The 18,027-nt window shown below is 49.8% G+C and overlaps 1 protein-coding gene and 1 long non-coding RNA gene across 8 annotated transcripts; one reads left to right on the top strand and one right to left on the bottom strand.

Moving 5' to 3' along the window:
* Window positions 1–17,905, top strand: jam2a (junctional adhesion molecule 2a). Of its 7 annotated transcripts, none has more exons than XM_030353895.1 (11): window positions 1–410; window positions 6,509–6,574; window positions 7,156–7,266; window positions 8,251–8,400; window positions 9,794–9,981; window positions 10,298–10,400; window positions 12,292–12,393; window positions 13,299–13,311; window positions 15,382–15,453; window positions 16,535–16,568; window positions 16,901–17,905. In XM_030353895.1, exons 1-11 carry the CDS (start codon window positions 359–361, stop codon window positions 16,943–16,945), a joined length of 936 nt encoding a protein of 311 aa, XP_030209755.1. In that variant the 5' UTR covers window positions 1–358; the 3' UTR covers window positions 16,946–17,905. The 7 variants fall into 7 exon arrangements, with proteins under 7 accessions (XP_030209755.1, XP_030209754.1, XP_030209756.1 ...); XM_030353894.1 differs by having other exon boundaries at window positions 12,289–12,393; XM_030353896.1 differs by having other exon boundaries at window positions 2–410; window positions 12,289–12,393; window positions 16,907–17,905.
* Window positions 14,925–16,570, bottom strand: LOC115541944 (uncharacterized). Its single transcript, XR_003976437.1, has 2 exons — window positions 16,470–16,570; window positions 14,925–15,168 (listed from the first exon to the last, which is right to left on the bottom strand). It is a non-coding gene; the product is annotated as an uncharacterized LOC115541944 (long non-coding RNA).
* Window positions 17,906–18,027: the final 122 nt, after the last annotated feature.

The raw sequence follows: 18,027 nt of genomic DNA, 5'->3' as shown, positions 1-18,027 counted from the left end.
CCCTCATAGTAAAAACTCAGAACACTATCGCCGTCGTACGCGCTCGCCGGGATAACGATTTCTCCCTAAACCGACGAGAAGAAGAACATTTCAAATAACATAACCTGTCGCGCGCAGGCAGAGTCACGCGCGCTGTCCGCCGGTGGAGCGCGAGCAGCCAGCCGCGCGGGGTTTAAACTGTTCTGGACGGAACAGTTGGTTTTTCTCCCCGGTCGGCGAGAGCGAACTAACGGGGGGGGAAAAAACACACCGGGATTACGAAGAGTTCACGAACAACAAGCGCGTGAAGAATTGCGTGGCGTTCGCCAGCCGCTTTCTCCTCCGTTTCCTTGAAGGGGGAAGACTGCGCGCGGGGATAATGGAGTGGCTGTCCCCGTCCTGTCTCCCTATCGTCGTCCTCTTGATGCACTGTGAGTCTTTTTAGATGTGATTTGCTCGGTGTGTATGTGTGTATGCGTGTATGTTGTGTGCGTGTGTGTTTGGCATCTGCGTGCGTGCGTGTCAATGCTCGCGCTCTCCGCTTAGGATAAAGGCTTAAAGATGATTAAATGGACAAGCCAGCATTAGTGTAATTTAACCAACGATCCTGGCATTTAAAACCATTCTTTCTTTATTCTGGTGCATATTGTGTCTGCCGTGTTGATGTTTTTCACTCCCAAACTTTCTAGGACTCGGAGGTTCGGGGTGCAAACCCCTGTTTTACCCCCATTCGCCACTTTTTGTGGACCTACTGAAAGTTTAATCTGAGTTGTTGTTGTGAGGGCTCCATATAGGGGCTGTCGGCTGTTTCTCTTGCATATTTGTATTGATGGAAGATGATCATTTTGCTTATTTATTTACACTTAAGAGAATCCAACGTTTGACGCTTTTAAAAAGCAAAAAAAACAGCATTTGTGTGTAAAAAAAAGTAGTTGACCTATTATTATGTTTATTAAGTCACCTAAATAACTCATGAAATGGGGAATATTCCACCTCTTTAATTAGCTGTTCCAGACACGCTGTCTGCCACCACAGATCAGTCAATCACAACGAATACCTGGTGGCCGCTGGCCCAAAACCCAATCCGATGAGCTCGGTGACCTCGATTCTCCTTTTCGTTCCCATCGCGTTCCCCCAACCTGCCACCTGTTATCGGGAGGTCGTGAGGTCACGGGAGGTCCCAAGCCAGAAAGTCCTTGGCAAAGGATTTTAAATAATCAACTTGACATAACATAATGCGTAGCCCGGGGCTGCACTCTCTCGGTTACTATATTTAGATATTAAACAGTGTAAATGTAAATGGATGGTCTCGAACTGTCTGAATGTAAGATTAAATGCATCTATGTTACTTAGGGTGGTCTGCCTCCCTCCCTCCCTCCCTCCATCCTTTCCTCCCCCACACGCACCCTATCTGACGCACACATACACACACACGCACAAAGACAGCTGTTGCTCAGTGCAGGGTTACAATTATACAGTGGAGCTTTGTTCTAAGGATCGCGAACAAACACACACACACACACACACACACACACACACACACACACACACACACACACACACACACACACACACACACACACACACACACACACACACACAAGCACACTACCCTCCCCTCTCCTTGTTTTTTCTGAATCTACCACATCACTCTAGCAATACATTTGACTTATTTAAAGCCCCCCTAATTGATTGTCAGCCTCTCAGCATATGCGCGCATATATAGCGCAAGTGTGCGCGTGTGTTCTCCTCGAAGCTCGCGCGCCCTTATCTCGCTTAATCATAATTAAAAAGTACTTTAATTAAGGCAGTGTAGGCGGTGTCTTTGACCTGCTAGCGCCCGTGGGACGCTGCGCGCGGACCGCAGAGCTGTAGGAGCGGGGCGCGTGCCAAGAAACAAATGTGCCCATCTATTTTTTGCTCGTGCAGGAGGGGGGTCGTGCGGGGGCGGTCACCGTCTCTCGCTTTCCTGTGTGTGTGTGTGTGTGTGTGTGTGTGTGTGTGTGTGTGTGTGTGTGTGTGTGTGTGTGTGTGTGTGTGTGTGTGTGTGTGTGTGTGTGTGTGTGTGTGTGCCTGCGTGCGAGCGTGTGTTTGGGTGCCCGCGTGTGTGCGTGCGGGTTTGAAAGTCTGTTGTTGTTTTTGTTTGTGTTTCCTGAGTTGAGATGCCATCTTTTACAGCCACTTTGTCTAATGGTTCTCTCCAGTTCTCTCCAGACATATATCCGCGGTCGTGACTGTCTGCGTGCGTGTCTGGGTCTATGCGTGGTCCGCCGTGTTTGTTTTTTCGTCCCGAAAGTCACGATTCGAGTGCCAAATATGAGTGAGCAAGCGGTGCCACACCCATACTGATGCAGGACCCCCTACTTTTTAACCTTCTGTGTGTGTGTGTGTGTGTGTGTGTGTGTGTGTGTGTGTGTGTGTGTGTGTGTGTGTGTGTGTGTGTGTGTGTGTGTGTGTGTGTGTGTGTGTGTGTGTGTGTGTGTGTTCTCGCCTGCCTGTGTGCCTCCCTGTCTGTCTGTCTGTCTGTCTGTCTGTCTGTCTGCCTGCCTAACTGTCTGTCCGCTGTGTGTTGGTGTGTGTCTGTGTGTGCGTGCGTGCGAGCGTGTGTGTAAGTGCGTGCGTGTGTGCGTGGGCGGCGTCTTTTTGCTCAAGGTTGCGTGCCAGAGATAGGCAACGCGCAGGCCTCCTCCGTTCGTATCGACGGTGCGTTGCGATACTCGCTCGTGTCTGGGAGGCAATTAAGACGTCACTGATAAACCGTTACGTCTTCTGCTCCCCGGCGTTTACTCCACCACCGACGTTATCTGATTGGCTCGTCCTTGTAGTAAACCGAGGTGAGCGACACAATAGTACCAAGATCAATAATCAATTGGCCATTATGTAATGGTTATATGTTTGCGTATGATTGAAATGTACATAACGGTCAAAAGATAGCCTAGCGTGATTAGCCTAATCACAAAGATGGAGGTATTTCTTCATAATATCTAATTTATATTAATATCCCCCCACTACCTATTCCTGAGAATCCTTCCAGAAGATTCTCAAACCCCAGTCCGGACCTGTTTCCTGTTCTTCCCGCTCCCTTGTCACCTTTTCCCGCTCTGCCTTTGTTACCATAAGAGGCGGCCATGTTGTTGTTCTCTCCTTGAGGGAGCTGCTGGAACTCCTCTGTGATTCCCTGCTCTCTCCAGGGAGCAGCCATGGGAGCGTCAGACATCAGTCTCCCATTCACTCCGGCCTCTTCTCCCGGCGGTCCGGAGATCCTTGAAGCGTTAGCGATAGACAATCGAGAACTTCCGCACTCCTTGCCTGTCCTTGGTCGATCTCTCCCTCTCTCTCTTCTAATCGCATCTCTCACTCTCTCTCTCTCTCTCTCTCTCTCTCTCTCTTTCACTCTCTCTCTCTCTCTTCCTCTCTCTCTCTCTCTCTCTCTCTCTCTCTCTCTCTCTCTCTCTCTCTCTCTCTCTCTCTCTCTCTCTCTCTCTCACTCACTTACTCTCTCTCCCTCACTCAGACTCTTTCTCTCTCTAACTCTCACTACCTCACTCCCTCTCTCTCTTCCTCCCCCCTCGCTCTAGCCTTCTCTCTCTCTCCTCCTCTCCCTCACTCACTCTCTCTCTCCCTTCATCTCCCTCTCTACTCCTCTCTAACTCTCTCCCTCCTTCCCTCCCCCCCTCTCCCTCTCCCTCCGCTCTCTCGCTCTCTCTCTCTCCCTCTCCCTCCACTCTCTCGCTCTCTCTCTCTCTCTCTCCCTCCACTCTCTCTCTCTCTCTCTCTCTCTCGCTCTCTCTCCCCCCCTCTCTCTCTCTCGCTCCCCCCTGCCAATACTGCCCTGGGGGGCGGGCGGGGGGGGGGGGGGCGACGCCTCAAGGCCGGGGTGGTAATCTTGTTGCTCCTGGAGGACATAAAGGGGTGCTGGGGGGGTAGGGAGACGACACTCCCATTGGAGTGTCGGACTTTCTCTGAATGGGTGCCGCGTCATTCCCGGGACGCGGTTGTCAGTCCCGTGAGTGTGCTGTCGTCGACGTGGCTCTGTTGCCGTCCGCGCTGCGCCATTGTCCTTCCTTTGCTACTGTCTTTCACGTGACGCTATTGACATTGCTGTGACACTATTGTCAACAACAGTATTGTTAATCACGGTGACACTTTGGTCATCGAAAGTATTGTCATTCACGTGACACCGTCGGATACAAAGGCCGGCTGACATGAGCCAACGTCGGTGTTCACAGGGACAATTGTCAACAACAACAACAACAACGCAAATCGATCAAGTAGAATACAATGCCCTAACATTTCGCCATTCAGAAGAGGCTTTTCTCCAAAGCCACCTAACAGGGGAAGCTGAGAACAATGGACACACAAACCAAAACAGAACAATGACTAATGCTGTGTTCCCCAGTGGCATATCGGGAGAAAGCTAGGAACAATCATGGAAAGAAAGTTGCCAGTGCTTCGGCCACATTATGTTTTCTTTACAGAGATTCAATATGGCTGGCTTCCTGTTTAATACAGCCACACTTCCTGTGACTTCCTGGTAACCTTTTGGTGGTTATTTGGCCTCTATTCATTGTCCTTCTTTCAGCGGGGGGAATGGGGGGAGAGAGGGGGGAAACTTGTGGTTAAACTACCAGACTTTTCCAGTGATAGATTTACAGTAACCTGGCCCAGAAGTTACCTCATCTGACAAATTGAGTCAGACTGTTAGCTGGCCGATGCTACGTTGATGCTACGTTGACGGTTATTGCTTGAAGTTGCGGTCTACTCGCTCGTCAAAAAGACAAGCCTTGTGTTCTTTTTATAGTCGTTATTCATGACAAGTTGATGCGGTCGATGAATCCTGGATAATATTAGAACTTTTCTGTTTTAGGAAACTGTTTTATGTTGCGTCAGATCCGAATCTGTTTGTCCTACTTATAGAAACAATGACAGGAACGTTTGTGTGTATGTGTGTGTGTGTGTGTGTGTGTGTGTGTGTTTTTGTGTGTGCACATGTGTGTGTATGTACATGCGTGTCTGCGTCCGTGCATGTGTGTGCGTGTGCGATTGCATGTATGTGTGTGTGTGTTTGTGTGTGAGCGTGTGTGTGTGTATGTACATGCGTCTGTGCGCTTGCATGGCCTGTGCGGTCATAATTTTTTCATCGGTTGTTTTAAGTGAATTCTTCCTTCGATGTCTTATTATATTTTCATCTTCCTCAAAAGCCGTCTTAAGTCTTCCGATGCTCTCTGCTATACTTCAGGGCATTGGAGACCGGGCGGCCAACATAAAATATGGAATGTAATTAAGAATAAGAAAGGGCGGATAAAAGTGTCTTTATATTGCTGGTGTGACGTCCAATCCTCCAGAACCCGGCCCGGTTTCCTGGGGATCATCTTAGACCGTCAACAGGATGGACAAATAATAACCCAATGGACCAATCAGCTTTCCAGGAAATGTCGCTCCCGTTTCCTGTTCCTGTTTGGATGCATGAGTAACGTGTTGATGACACAGAGGCCAACTCAACAAAACAACCGTCCGAAACGTACCTAAACCACTCTAAACCAGTATCCCTCGTCTTCTGGGCTAACCTAGCTAGCAGCCTGGACACCACTAGCTAGTGACTTCGACGCCCCCTGAAAACCTATCTTTAACCAAACATACGGCGGTTTGCCCTGCGTGACCCCGGCGGGATTAAGAGCGTCAGGCTAGTCTTAATCCGCTCCACGGCTCCTCTGATCTCGCTGTGAGAAAGCTCAACCAACCCGCCGACCAACTGCCGCTAGCCCGTTAGCTTCCACGGCTAGCTGGCGTCCACGACGTCGAGGCGGGAGATGGCCGCGTTTATGGCGTCATCCTTTCGCGTGTTTGGGCGTTGTGGTCTTTGTCTTGCTTGTACACCCCCTCCCCAATGGATGAGAAAATATGTTGTGTTTTGAACTAACTCTCTAACTCTAACTCTCTCTCTCGCTCTGTGTTTCTGCTTGTCTGTCTCCCTTTCTTTTTCTCACGGTTCTGTTTATCTCTCCAACATTCTCTCTCTCTCTCTCATCCTAATCTCTCTTACTCTATCTTTCTCTCATCCAAATCTCTCTCACTAACTCTCCCTCTCTCTCGCTCTCATCCCAATCTCTAACTCTCTCTCTCTGTGTGTGTCTCTCTCTCTCTCTGTGTCTCTCTCTCTCTCTCTCTAACTCTCTCTCTCTCTCTCTCTGTGTCTCTCTCTCTCTCTCTCTAACTCTCTCTCTCTCTCTCTCTCTCTCTCTCTCTCTCTCTCTCTCTCTCTCTCTCTCTCTCTCTCTCTCTCTCTCTCTCTAACTCTCTCTCTCTCTAACTCTCTCTCTCTCTCTCTCTCTCTCTCTCTCTCTCTCTCTCTCTCTCTCTCTCTCTCTCTCTCTCTCTCTCTCTCTCTAACTCTCCCTCTCTCTCTCTCTCTCTCTCTCTCTCTCTCTCTCTCTCTCTCTCTCTCTCTCTCTCTCTCTCCCCCTCTCTCTCTCTCACTCTCTCTCTCTCTCTCTCTCTCTCTCTCTCCCCCCACCCCCCAAACCCTCAGGTTCCCTCTGTTTAGCCGTTACCGTGACGACCACCCGGCACAAGGTGGAGGTCCGGGAGTTTGCAGGTGAGGGGCTGGCTCTATAGCGTTCAGACGATAGACCCGTCGAATACAGATCGGCGGCGAAAGACTGCAAGACGATCGAAATGCCAAAGAAAAAACGAACTAAATCAGTGTGTGTGTGTGTGTGATGATGGCTGGTCTAAGCAGCCTCAACCAGCCCCGGTCTGACGGACTGGACTCGGAGGCTGGGTGAGGCTGCACACCTGTTGTTCGTTGGGTAATCAGTGTGCAACAGGTTGAACCAGCCGTCACCGCACACACCGAGTTCTCCTGCATGCCAACATGGAGCGCCAGGTATCATTATCAACAAGGTTTTACAGTAAACTGGCTTCAACACCACCACCACCCTGTGTACTTTGTCATCTTGGTGGCATCTAGTATGGACATTGTCACAGTTATTGCTGAATATTTATCAATTAAAAAAATGTCCCTTAGGATAAAATCGTCTGCTAAATGACCCCAACAAACACATGTAGTTAATATTTAATTGTAATTAATCGTAATTGTAATCACCAAGGCACGTCCCAGTTGTAAACACCCCAAAACTGTACACCAAACTAATCCAGCAGTCGTCCCCCTCCCAGATGCCGAGCTGTCGTGTCAGTTCAACACGGAGCGGGAGAACAACCCGCGCATCGAGTGGAAGAAGAAGGGCCATGACGTCTCCTTCGTCTACTACGACGGGCACTTCAAAGGTACGGCCGTCTCGCGCACCAGGCGGTTCCAAGGTTGCCGACATACTGGTTCGTCTGACCCCTGGCAGGACCCCTCGGGTCCTGCCAGGGGTCAGACGCCCCAGTATGTCGGTAGCATCGATAATGGCTTACTCATTGATTCATTCATTTCAAAGATCAGGCCCCAATGATGTAGCTATGCTTGGGATGTTGGGTTCACTAACTGCTTTGAATCGTCACAATTACTCGGGTTCATCTGAGAAGTATTTTCTCATTCTTTATCGTTCCGATGCATAGTGTGAGTGGGGGAACAGGAGGCATTTAATTCAGCGCTTTCCTTTAGTCTTGCATGTATTATGGATTCCATTGCGTCTCTGAAGGGCTCAGCCTCCTGGTCTGTTTTATGGACGCACAGCGGACAGACGTCGTGGGGTGTCGGTTATTTGTGACAGCGTGCGTCCGAAATGCCGTGGTTGAACTAAAAGCACTCGGGCTGAATCCCTCCCGACTAATTATCCAGCAACCTGCTGTTTGTTCCAGATATTGGTATTCCTGGTTCTGTTCCGCTTCATACTAGTGACGGATATTGCTCTTGAAATAAAATACAATTAGACAAACTCAAATCATTGTCATTTTTCTGAGAAGGACCAGAGACAAAAGGACGACATAACAGACTTCCTGCTTCCATAATGTACAAATAAGTAATAAGCACACCGTACTCAAACATCCACCATGATCTAAAGCGACGAGCTTGTTCTTTCTGTTTACATTCTTTGCCGGGGAACGTGCCTTGATCTATTAGATCTGCAATCTATTTACAGCTATCTATTTTGTACCTAACTGTTGTCGACGGCGACTGTGTGACCCCAGTTGTTTACACACACTGCATAAATAAACGCCCGCCACACAATAGCTCGATCAAGCTGGCATCTCGTGTCTTTTCCTACTAATGAATCAATCTATTGACCCCTCGTCCCCCCCCCCCGTCCCCCCCTCTCCATCCAGGGCCGTTCGAGGGCCGGGCGACAATCCAGGGCGCCACGGTGACACTGCGTAGGGTGACCCAGAAGGACGCTGGGGAGTACCGCTGTGAGATCAGCGCGCCGATGGACTCGGTCAGCCTGGCCGAGACCAACATCACGCTCAGGGTCCTGGGTACGACGCGCGCGCGCATGTGTGTGTGTGTGTGTGTGTGTGTGTGTGTGTGTGTGTGTGTGTGTGTGTGTGTGTGTGGCGGGGCGGCTGATTGGGTTCACTATATAGCACGCTGTGTGGGGGCGTGTCCCCGTACTGGCCGCCATTAGCATTGTGAGGCTTAGTACCCATAATGCATTGAGGCCTAGTACCCATGATGCATTGAGGCCTAGTTCCCATAATGCATTGAGGCCTAGTACCCATGATGCATTGAGGCCTAGTACCCATAATGTATTGAGGCCTAGTACCCATAATGCATTGAGGCCTAGTACCCATGATGCATTGAGGCCTAGTACCCATAATGCATTGAGGCCTAGTACCCATGATGCATTGAGGCCTAGTACCCATAATGCATTGAGGCCTAGTACCCATGATGCATTGAGGCCTAGTACCCATAATGCATTGGTATGTGTATTTAACAGCGCCGTATCCCATGATGCATAGCGGTTTTTATTTTCATAGAATTCATCCACTTCATAGTAGTGTCCGATCCATTGCTCTATTTCCTGACTTAATTCATTACTTATTGGGGGAAGGTGAAAGACTTTGGACGTGGCCTGTGTTTCCAGAGATGGAGAAAAATAAATACTGACCTTACTTATGTAGTTCACACCCTTGTGTGTGTATGTGTGTCCTGAGGCAAAAGATGGTTTATCTAAAAACGACTTTTCAATATTGTGATTTAAAATAAATATTCTTAGTTTATTAATTACAGTTATTATCAAGTCAAGCTAGCCAGCGAGAGAATGTTTTGTGCGCATTGTGTGTCCGTTGTTCAGTTGGCCGATTTCATGATTTTTATTAATTATCTACTCAAATGTGTTACTTTCCTTGCTACAGAGCTTGCAGCCTTGTAATACTTAGATGCTTTCATAACAGAAGGGGGCAGAATTTTTCAAATTATCTCTACGTTGTGTGTGTGTGTGTGTGTGTGTGTGTGTGTGTGTGTGTGTGTGTGTGTGTGTGTGTGTGTGTGTGTGTGTGTGTGTGTGTGTGTGTGTGTGTGTGTATGTGTTACCTTGAATGACTGAAACGAAAAAGAGCTGTTGACCACTATTCTGTGGCCTATCTTTTTTTGTCACACAAGTATTTTATCTAATGCTCCCACATATTAAAGTATTACATGTATACGTACATTTACGCTAAGCGCTATTTAAAAATAGCATCTGCTTCTTTTAACCTCTAAAAGTTTGCACCGGTGTCAAATGCCTCAAGGGCCTTTATCTAAACCGCCCTTTGCTCAACTTGTGCTAATTAAAAATTTGTCGGGGGAATCCCGATGACGAGGAGTTAACCCCAGAATCCCGACAAATAATCTCGATATCTCTCTCCCCCCCCCCTCTCCCCCCCCCAGTGCCCCCCCACATCCCGCACTGCGAGATCCCCAGCTCGGCCGTGACGGGCTCCGTGGTGCAGCTGCGCTGTAGGGACCACCAGAGCATCCCTCCGGCCACTTACTCCTGGTACAAGGACAAGCAGCAGCTGCACCCCCCCCGCAACGCCAACGCCTCCTACCTGATCGACAAGCACAACGGCATGCTGGTGAGGCCGCGTGGGGGGGGGGGGGGGGGGGGAAACAGTCCAACCCAACCTGGACTGTTTCCCAAACACACTGGAACACACTGTGTGTGTGTGTGTGTGTGTGTGTGTGTGTGTGTGTGTGTGTGTGTGTGTGTGTGTGTGTGTGTGTGTGTGTGTGTGTGTGTGTGTGTGTCTGTGTTACTGTCTATCAGTTTTCTTCATACTTTATCACATACATTTATTCTATTGATTGTATGTATTAATTTCTTTACTCTAACTGTGCGTGTGTGTGCGTGCGTGTGTGTGTGTGTGTGTGTGCGCGTGCGTGCGTGTGCAGGAGTTCAAAGCGGTGTCCAAGGACGACTCGGGTCAGTACAGTTGTCTGGCGTCCAACGGCGTCGGCACGCCTAAGATGTGCGACGGAAACCACATGAGCATAGGTACCTGTGTGTGCGCCTGAGTTGTATGTATTATGTGTGTGAGCTTGTGTACACACACACACACACGCTCACACACACATTAATACACATGGTATGTGTGTGTGTGCACCTGTTTTTTAATAAGTTTGTAGATGAATACCTGCATGTCTGTATTCGAATAATGAGCATGAATAATACTTTTATTATTACGCCATGCCACCTTCTCTTCTCACCCTCCGGGCCTCTTCAGAGGAGGGGAAGCTAAAATCATAATTTTTAATTAATTTAAAAAAAGTCAATATTAATTGAGAAATGATAAATCAATCATTTGATTTATTCCCATCTATTTTATTTCAAGAAAAACTAATTGAAAGACACTGCTTAGGGTACCTCATAATCTGAATTTCCATTTTTAGTCTCTCTTTGACCAAAATGACAAATAGATTAATAACTTAAGCGATAAATCTCAACCTCGCTGATGGATGATGGGTTTCTCTCAGTCACAACGTCGACCTTCTGACCCCTGTCGGGCGTCTAAACCATCTGCTGCTGTTCTCAGCAGGCCTCAGAGTCTGGCTCTTCTCCGCCTCAGACAGCTGATCCACTCCCATAATGCCCTCGCTCTGTGGTCGATTAGTGATGTCTGCTAATGCCATTAACCCCTCTCTCTCTTACTCTCTCTCTGTCTCTTTCTCTGTCTCTCTCTCGGCCCTCGCTTTTCTCTCTCTCGCATCTCACGCTCTCTCTCTCTCTCTCTCTCTCTCTCTCTGTCTCTGTCTCTGTCTCTGTCTCTCTCTCTCTCTCTCTCTCTCTCTCTCTCTCTCTCTCTCTCTCTCTCTCTCTCTCTCACGTCTCTCTCTCGCCTCTCTCTCTCGCCTCCCTCTCTCTCTCTCTCTCTCTCTCTCTTAATCTCGCCTCTCTCTCTCTCTCTCTTTCTCTCTCTCTCTCTCTCTCTCTCTCTCTCTCTCTCTCTCTCTCTCTCTCTCTCTCTCTCTCTCTCTCTCTCTCTCTCTCTCTCTCTCTCTCTCTCTCTCTCTCTCTCTCTCTCTCTCTCTTTTCTCTCATTCCAATTTAATAAAAAATTGCTTTTGGCATCGATGGAATATGAGATGCTAACCCTGTAGCCGGCGTGTCTCTCTCCTGTGAGATGCTATGAGATGCTAACCCTGTAGCCGCAGTGTCTCTCTCCTGTGAGATGCTAACCCTGTAGCCCGCGGGTTGCTCTCCTGTGAGATGCTAACCCTGTAGCCGCGGGTTGCTCTCCTGTGAGATGCTAACCCTGTAGCCTGCGGGTTGCTCTCCTGTGAGATGCTAACCCTGTAGCCGCCGTGTCTCTCTCCTGTGAGATGCTAACCCTGTAGCCGCCGTGTCTCTCTCCTATGAGATGCTAACCCTGTAGCCGGCGTGTCTCTCTCCTGTGAGATGCTAACCCTGTAGCCGCCGTGTCTCTCTCCTATGAGATGCTAACCCTGTAGCCTGCGGGTTGCTCTCCTGTGAGATGCTAACCCTGTAGCCGCCGTGTCTCTCTCCTGTGAGATGCTAACCCTGTAGCCGCCGTGTCTCTCTCCTATGAGATGCTAACCCTGTAGCCGGCGTGTCTCTCTCCTGTGAGATGCTAACCCTGTAGCCGGCGTGTCTCTCTCCTGTGAGATGCTAACCCTGTAGCCGCCGTGTCTCTCTCCTATGAGATGCTAACCCTGTAGCCGGCGTGTCTCTCTCCTGTGAGATGCTAACCCTGTAGCCGGCGTGTCTCTCTCCTGTGAGATGCTAACCCTGTAGCCGCCGTGTCTCTCTCCTATGAGATGCTAACCCTGTAGCCGGCGTGTCTCTCTCCTGTGAGATGCTAACCCTGTAGCCGGCGTGTCTCTCTCCTGTGAGATGCTAACCCTGTAGCCGCGTGTGTCCCCAGAAGATGTGAGCGTGGTGGCGGTGGTGGCGGCCGTGGTGGTGTGTCTGATGCTGGTGGCGGTCGCCTGCGGGGTCGTGCTCCTCCGCCGCAACGGCTTCTTCAGCCGTAAGTCTGTCTGTCTGTCTGTCTGTCTGTCTGTCTGTCTGTCTGTCTGTCTGTCTGTCGGCCTGTGTCTGTCTGATTGTCTGTCTGTCTGTCTGTCTGTCGGCCTGTGTCTGTCTGTCTGTCTGTCTGTCTGTCTGTCTTCTGTCTGTCTGCCTGTCTGTCTGTTGGCCTGTGTCTGTCTGACTGTCTGTCTGTCGGCCTGGCTGTCGGCCTGTCTGTCTGTCTGTCTGTCTGTCTGTCTGTCTGTCGGCCTGTGTCTGTCTGTCTGTCTGTCTGTCGGCCTGGCTGTCGGCCTGTCTGTCTGTCTGTCTGTCTGTCTTAATGTCGGCATGTCTGTTGGTCGGTCTGTTGGACACTCATGTCTGTCTGTCTGTCTGTCTGTCTGGGTCTGTCTGTCTGTCTGTCTTAATATCTGTGTCTGGTTTTCTTTTGAACTGTCTGTCTGGTTGTCTGTTAAACTGTCTGTCTTTCTTTTTGTCTTTTTAACTGTGTCTGACACTCTATCTGTTGTTCTGTCTTTTTATTTCTCTCTCGACTATCAGTATCTGTTGTTCCCTCTGTCCTCCTACTGTCTGTCTCTGTCTGTCTGTCTGTCCTACTGTCTGTCTCTGTCTGTCTGTCTGTCCTACTGTCTGTCTCTGTCTGTCTGTCTGTCCTACTGTCTGTCTCTGTCTGTCTGTCTGTCCTACTGTCTGTCTCTGTCTGTCTGTACCTCTCGCGTGTCCCTGCCGCTCTTTTCTAGATTCTTCCTGTAAAGCCTCTGGCCTATGAAGAGAATAAACTATTACATTTCTTTATTTTGACCAAAATTGACACCCACCCTCTTTTGTCTCCCTCCCTCCCTTATCTCTTCCTCCCCCATCCATTCATCCCCCCCCCCTCCCCCCACCTGTCCGTGTACGCAGGCCACAGAGGAAGGTAAGAGAGCACTGATTGCATTAACATTGAGAGAACACACGTGCACACCAACACACACGTGCACGCTAATATGCCGCAGAGTGCAGTGGGCCTAAGGAACTAATGGCTTGGTGTTTTCACGTCAGACTTAAGTGTGTGTTTGTGTGTAAATGTGTGTCTGTGTGTGTGTGAATGGGTGTGTGTGTAAATGTGTGTGCTTGTGTGTGTTTCTGTTTGCGCTGAGTCAGGGTAACAGTGACAGCTGTGTTTGTGTGTGTGTGTGTGGGTGGGGGGTGTAAGTTTAGGGTAGTGTGTGTGTGTTGGGGGGGGGGGGGGGGGGTTTAGCTGTGTGTGTTGTAAGGGGGGGTTAACGTTTAGTGTAGTGTGTGTAAGTGTGGGGGGGGGGGGGGGGGGGGGATGGATGGTCTTTCACTCACTGGACGGGGGCTCACTGGACGGGGGTTGGGTGACGGGGGTCCGTGGGCGGGGGGGGGGATGGGGGGGGGGGGGGGGGGGTGGGGGGGGGGGAGAACAGATGCACCAACCATGGGAAAGTTGTGGTTTGTTTTCAAGAAGGTTGATTGTTATCGGCCAACAGATGTCCAGCTGTCCACCTCGCCAGGAGCGACCGCGACACACGCCAGCTGACAACACTCAAATATTAAATATAGATGGCCGGCATGCCATGCAATAACACGGCCACGCAGGCCTCTGATTGGCTACCGGTGGTATCCCTCAACAGATGCCCTACTGTACATTTAAAACAGGGAAGAGAAAAGTTGCGTGTAAAAAAACAAAGCAGGTTTTAAAAACTGTAATTCATGAAATGTATTTATTAAACCTTTATCATAAATTTCATATTTTGACACAGCGTTCTAAAATCTCTGTGGCGTTCTTCTGTGGTTGTTTTTGCAACGTGCACAGTCACATGCGTGCGTAGCTACCCGTGGCGTTTCAAGCCGCCGAAAAAAAGGCTCTTTTGTCTACATTCCAGCGACACGCTCGTGAGTCGCTGAGCTAACCGGAGCCGTCAGTGTCAACGGTCTATTTATAGACGCACGCACCACCGCGCGTTTCCCTCACAAAGACGTCGGAGGCGATGAGACGTGACTCCTGATACACAAAGCGCGGCGGTAGACGCTCGCTCGCCGGTGCACGCATGCGGAAATCGCCGTGCGATGCTACCTTAAACGAGGGAGAGAGACTGGGAGAGATGGTGGGAGAGGGAGAGAGGGGGTTAGGGAGAGGGGGAGAGAGAGGGGGAGATGGTGGTAGAGAGAGATGGTGAGGGTGAGAGACCGTGAGAGGGAGAAGGAGAAAGGGAGAGAGAGAGAGAGAGAGAGAGAGAGAGGGGAATGGTGAGAGAGAGGGGGAGAGATGGTGAGAGATGGTGGGAGAGAGGTGGAAGGAGATGACTTCAGGGCGTTTAAGTCTCTCGGGGCCGGAGTTTCGACGACGAGTTGAAACCAGTGGAAGATAGATGCCTTCTCACCCTTTTAACAAAAGACACTCTGAGCCACCAGAAACTCTGCCGGGAAAAAACACAGCAGTGTCAAGTGTCAGTCAACGTGTCGTACACTAATGTCACTCACTCGTACACACAAGTGTCACTCACTCATACACAAGTGTCTCGGCGGCAGAGTGAATGAAGACGCTTTTAGATTCAAAAGCATTCAGGAAGGATTTTGTTTTATTCCATTAATCTTCCTCCACTCACGTGACCTATAGAGGAAAGCTTTTAATTTAATTGACCGCATACCCTCCCCCCCCCCCCCTCTAACACACACACACACACACACACACACACACACACACACACACACACACACACACACACACACACACACACACACACACACACACACACACACACACACACTCAGTGTTGTGGTGGTGAGTCGTCCCATTTAATTGGCTGCAGAGTTGCACACTCACTCTGACATCAGAGCGACTGCATGGCTCACTAAAAGGCATGGCGTGTGTGTGTGTGTGTGTGTGTGCCATTAGCGCCCCCTTAAACCTTAAACACCCCCCCTCCCCGTGCCGGTCGACCTCTGACCTTTTGGACCCCCCCCCCCTGGTCACACGCAGGTCGTTTTGGATCTCGGAGTGTCACGACACACCCCACATTAGCAGCCAGAACCTGCACAGAACCGAAGACACGTGAGTGAGCCACATTGACTGATACAGGGGAGAGAGAGAGAGAGAGAGGGAGACGAGGGGGGAGAGAGAGGGAGACGAGGGGGGAGAGGGATGTGTGATGTGGGAGGGCGGAGGAGGGGTGGGGGGGGTGGAGAGGGAGGGACGGGAGAGGAGGAGATGGGAGTGTGAGGAGAGAGAGATGGGAGGGGCTTGCAGTGAAAGGGAGCGAGAGAGACCTGAGATGGAGGAGTGGCGAACCGAATGGGAGAGAGTAACAGACACGGAGGGAGGGAGGGAGGGCGGAGGAGGAGATCGAAGGCCGAGAAACGTGATGAATCCCGTGAGCGTGTGTGTGTGTGTGTGCGTGTGCGTGTGTGTGTGTGCGTGAGGGACTGAGTGACGTGCGCGGCCGGGCGCCTGGCCAGCACGTCTCGTCTCCCCGCACCGTCCACACATCGCCCGCTCCTCTTTTATTTACTGTAACACTCGCTCTCTTCCGAGTTCACTGGGGCCGTTTGGTCCACCACCCCCCCCCCCCCCCCCCCCCCCCCCACACACACACACACACACACACATCCGCACCCCCCAAACACACAAGAAGGCTCTGCCATGTACATGTGCATTATTTATACAAGCCATAAGAGATGTGACTAAGGAATACAGCTGTCCCCTCTCTCTCCCTCTCTCTCGCCCCTCGCTTCTCTCTCTCTCGCTCTCTCTCTGTCCCTCCCTCTCTCTCTCTCTCTTTCTCTCTCTCTCTCTCTCTCTCTCTCTCTCTCTCTCTCTCTCTCTCTCTCTCTCTCTCTCTCTCTCTCTCTCACCTCTTTCTCACCTCTCTCTCTCTTTCTCACTCTCTCTGTCTCTCTCTCGCCCCTCGCTTTTCTCTCTCTCGCCTCTCGCTCTTGTCTCTCTCCCTGTCTCTCGCTCTCTCTCGCCTCTCTCTCTCTCTCTCTTGCCCCTCTCTCTCTCTCTCTCGCCTCTATCTCCTTGCCAGCGTCTTACTCCCCCCTCTCCCACACACACACACACACACACACCACCACCGCGACCACCATCGCCACCCTACTCCCCCAATGTGATCTGGTTTGTCTTTGTCTTTCAGGTCCAATGTCAATTACGTGCCTCCGCCTCAAGAAGTGAGTAGAGTGCTTTAAAACCCCTCTCCTCCTTGTCTTCCTCTCCTCCTCCAATTGTCTTTCTCCCCTCCTCTCCCTCTCTTGTCAGTTGACTGGCAGTAAGTGAAGATGACAGCGCAAAGGGAAAAAAAAAAAAAGAGAAAAAACGCTGACTCAGGCGTTACACGACGTTAACGAAATGAGCGGTGGTGCATTTCTGATTGCAATTACCGCCGCCAAGACCCTCATATTTATGTTTATTATCGGAAATCGGTTTAGTTCAAAAAAAAGAAAAAAACGTTTCACGAAGATAGTGATTTTATAATTGTGTTGTTTTTTTTTCCAACCCTCTGGCCCAGCCGCAGGATTTCAAACACACCCAGTCGTTCATGCTGTGAGAAGCGGGCCTTCCACCGGACAACACGCACTGTCCCCCAGTAAGGTGCCAACACTCGACTCCTTCCATGCCGACTCACATCTCCCATCATGACTTGTGACTCCCGACTTATGACGACTTTCTTCCTTTCTGTCGATATCATGGTCTTTTTTGTGACTGATTTATACGATTGGTAAAAAGGGTTGAGCAATACCGCTTTTTTTTTTTTGTCGTTGAGTAAACGATAGCGCTCTGCTTCCCCCTGGTGGTTCAATGTTGAAACTACACTTCCAATGCGCAGCCACTTACATTGGCCTCCATGACAGGTATATATCCTTCCTTCCCTACTCCCCCACCTAGTAGGATAATAACCAACTATTTTTATTTTCTTAACCAAAGACGACATGTAGCTCAGCATAATTATCGAACTCGTATACAAGGGAAGTCTTTAATGATAGGTGTATTTTCACCACAAAGCCATAGTTAGGAAAAAAGGCCATTTCCATTGTAAAAATGGATTTCACCTCTGCTAGCAGAGAGCCGGTTACCTCAGACTACAGTAGACCTACATGGCTTACACCAATAACCCCCCCCCACCGTAACAATGGAGATCTGTCTCCACTTACAACAAAATGGCTGGCGGCCTTTGGCCAGCCATGGAGTGAATGAGGTTTAGAAACCTGACAGGAAACCAAGCCCTACGGAAACCCCTTTCAAAACAAAAGCCCCGTCCCGGCGTGCCTGCATGGTCTTTTTCTTCAAGTAAAAATACCTTGTGCCTTTTTTAATTTGTCTGCCGTATTTATCTCTGGAAATCTGTTTTTTATGTGGAGAATTTGCCTTACTTTTTCTTGTCTATTTTTGTGCCACTGTGTCGTATCATGTAGGAGTGTATGTTTTTGAAAACAAGGTGAGAGAGTGAGTTACTGACGTGAAGTGTAGCAGATGTGCCAGTAATAAATACGTTTTCTATCAAAACATTCTTCCATGTAGTGTTTTTGCGTCTTTCTCATTGCTTTACGTCAAAGCCAACCATAGAAATACTGTAACGTCATTTATTGAGGGTGCGGATGCACAATATTGTTCGTTCCAGACTCATATTCC

Source organism: Gadus morhua, chromosome 4, assembly GCF_902167405.1.
Source record: "Gadus morhua chromosome 4, gadMor3.0, whole genome shotgun sequence".
In the NCBI taxonomy this organism is placed as follows: domain Eukaryota; kingdom Metazoa; phylum Chordata; class Actinopteri; order Gadiformes; family Gadidae; genus Gadus; species Gadus morhua.
The sequence above is the reverse complement of the archived record's forward strand: the minus strand, read 5'-3'. Positions and strand labels throughout refer to the sequence as shown.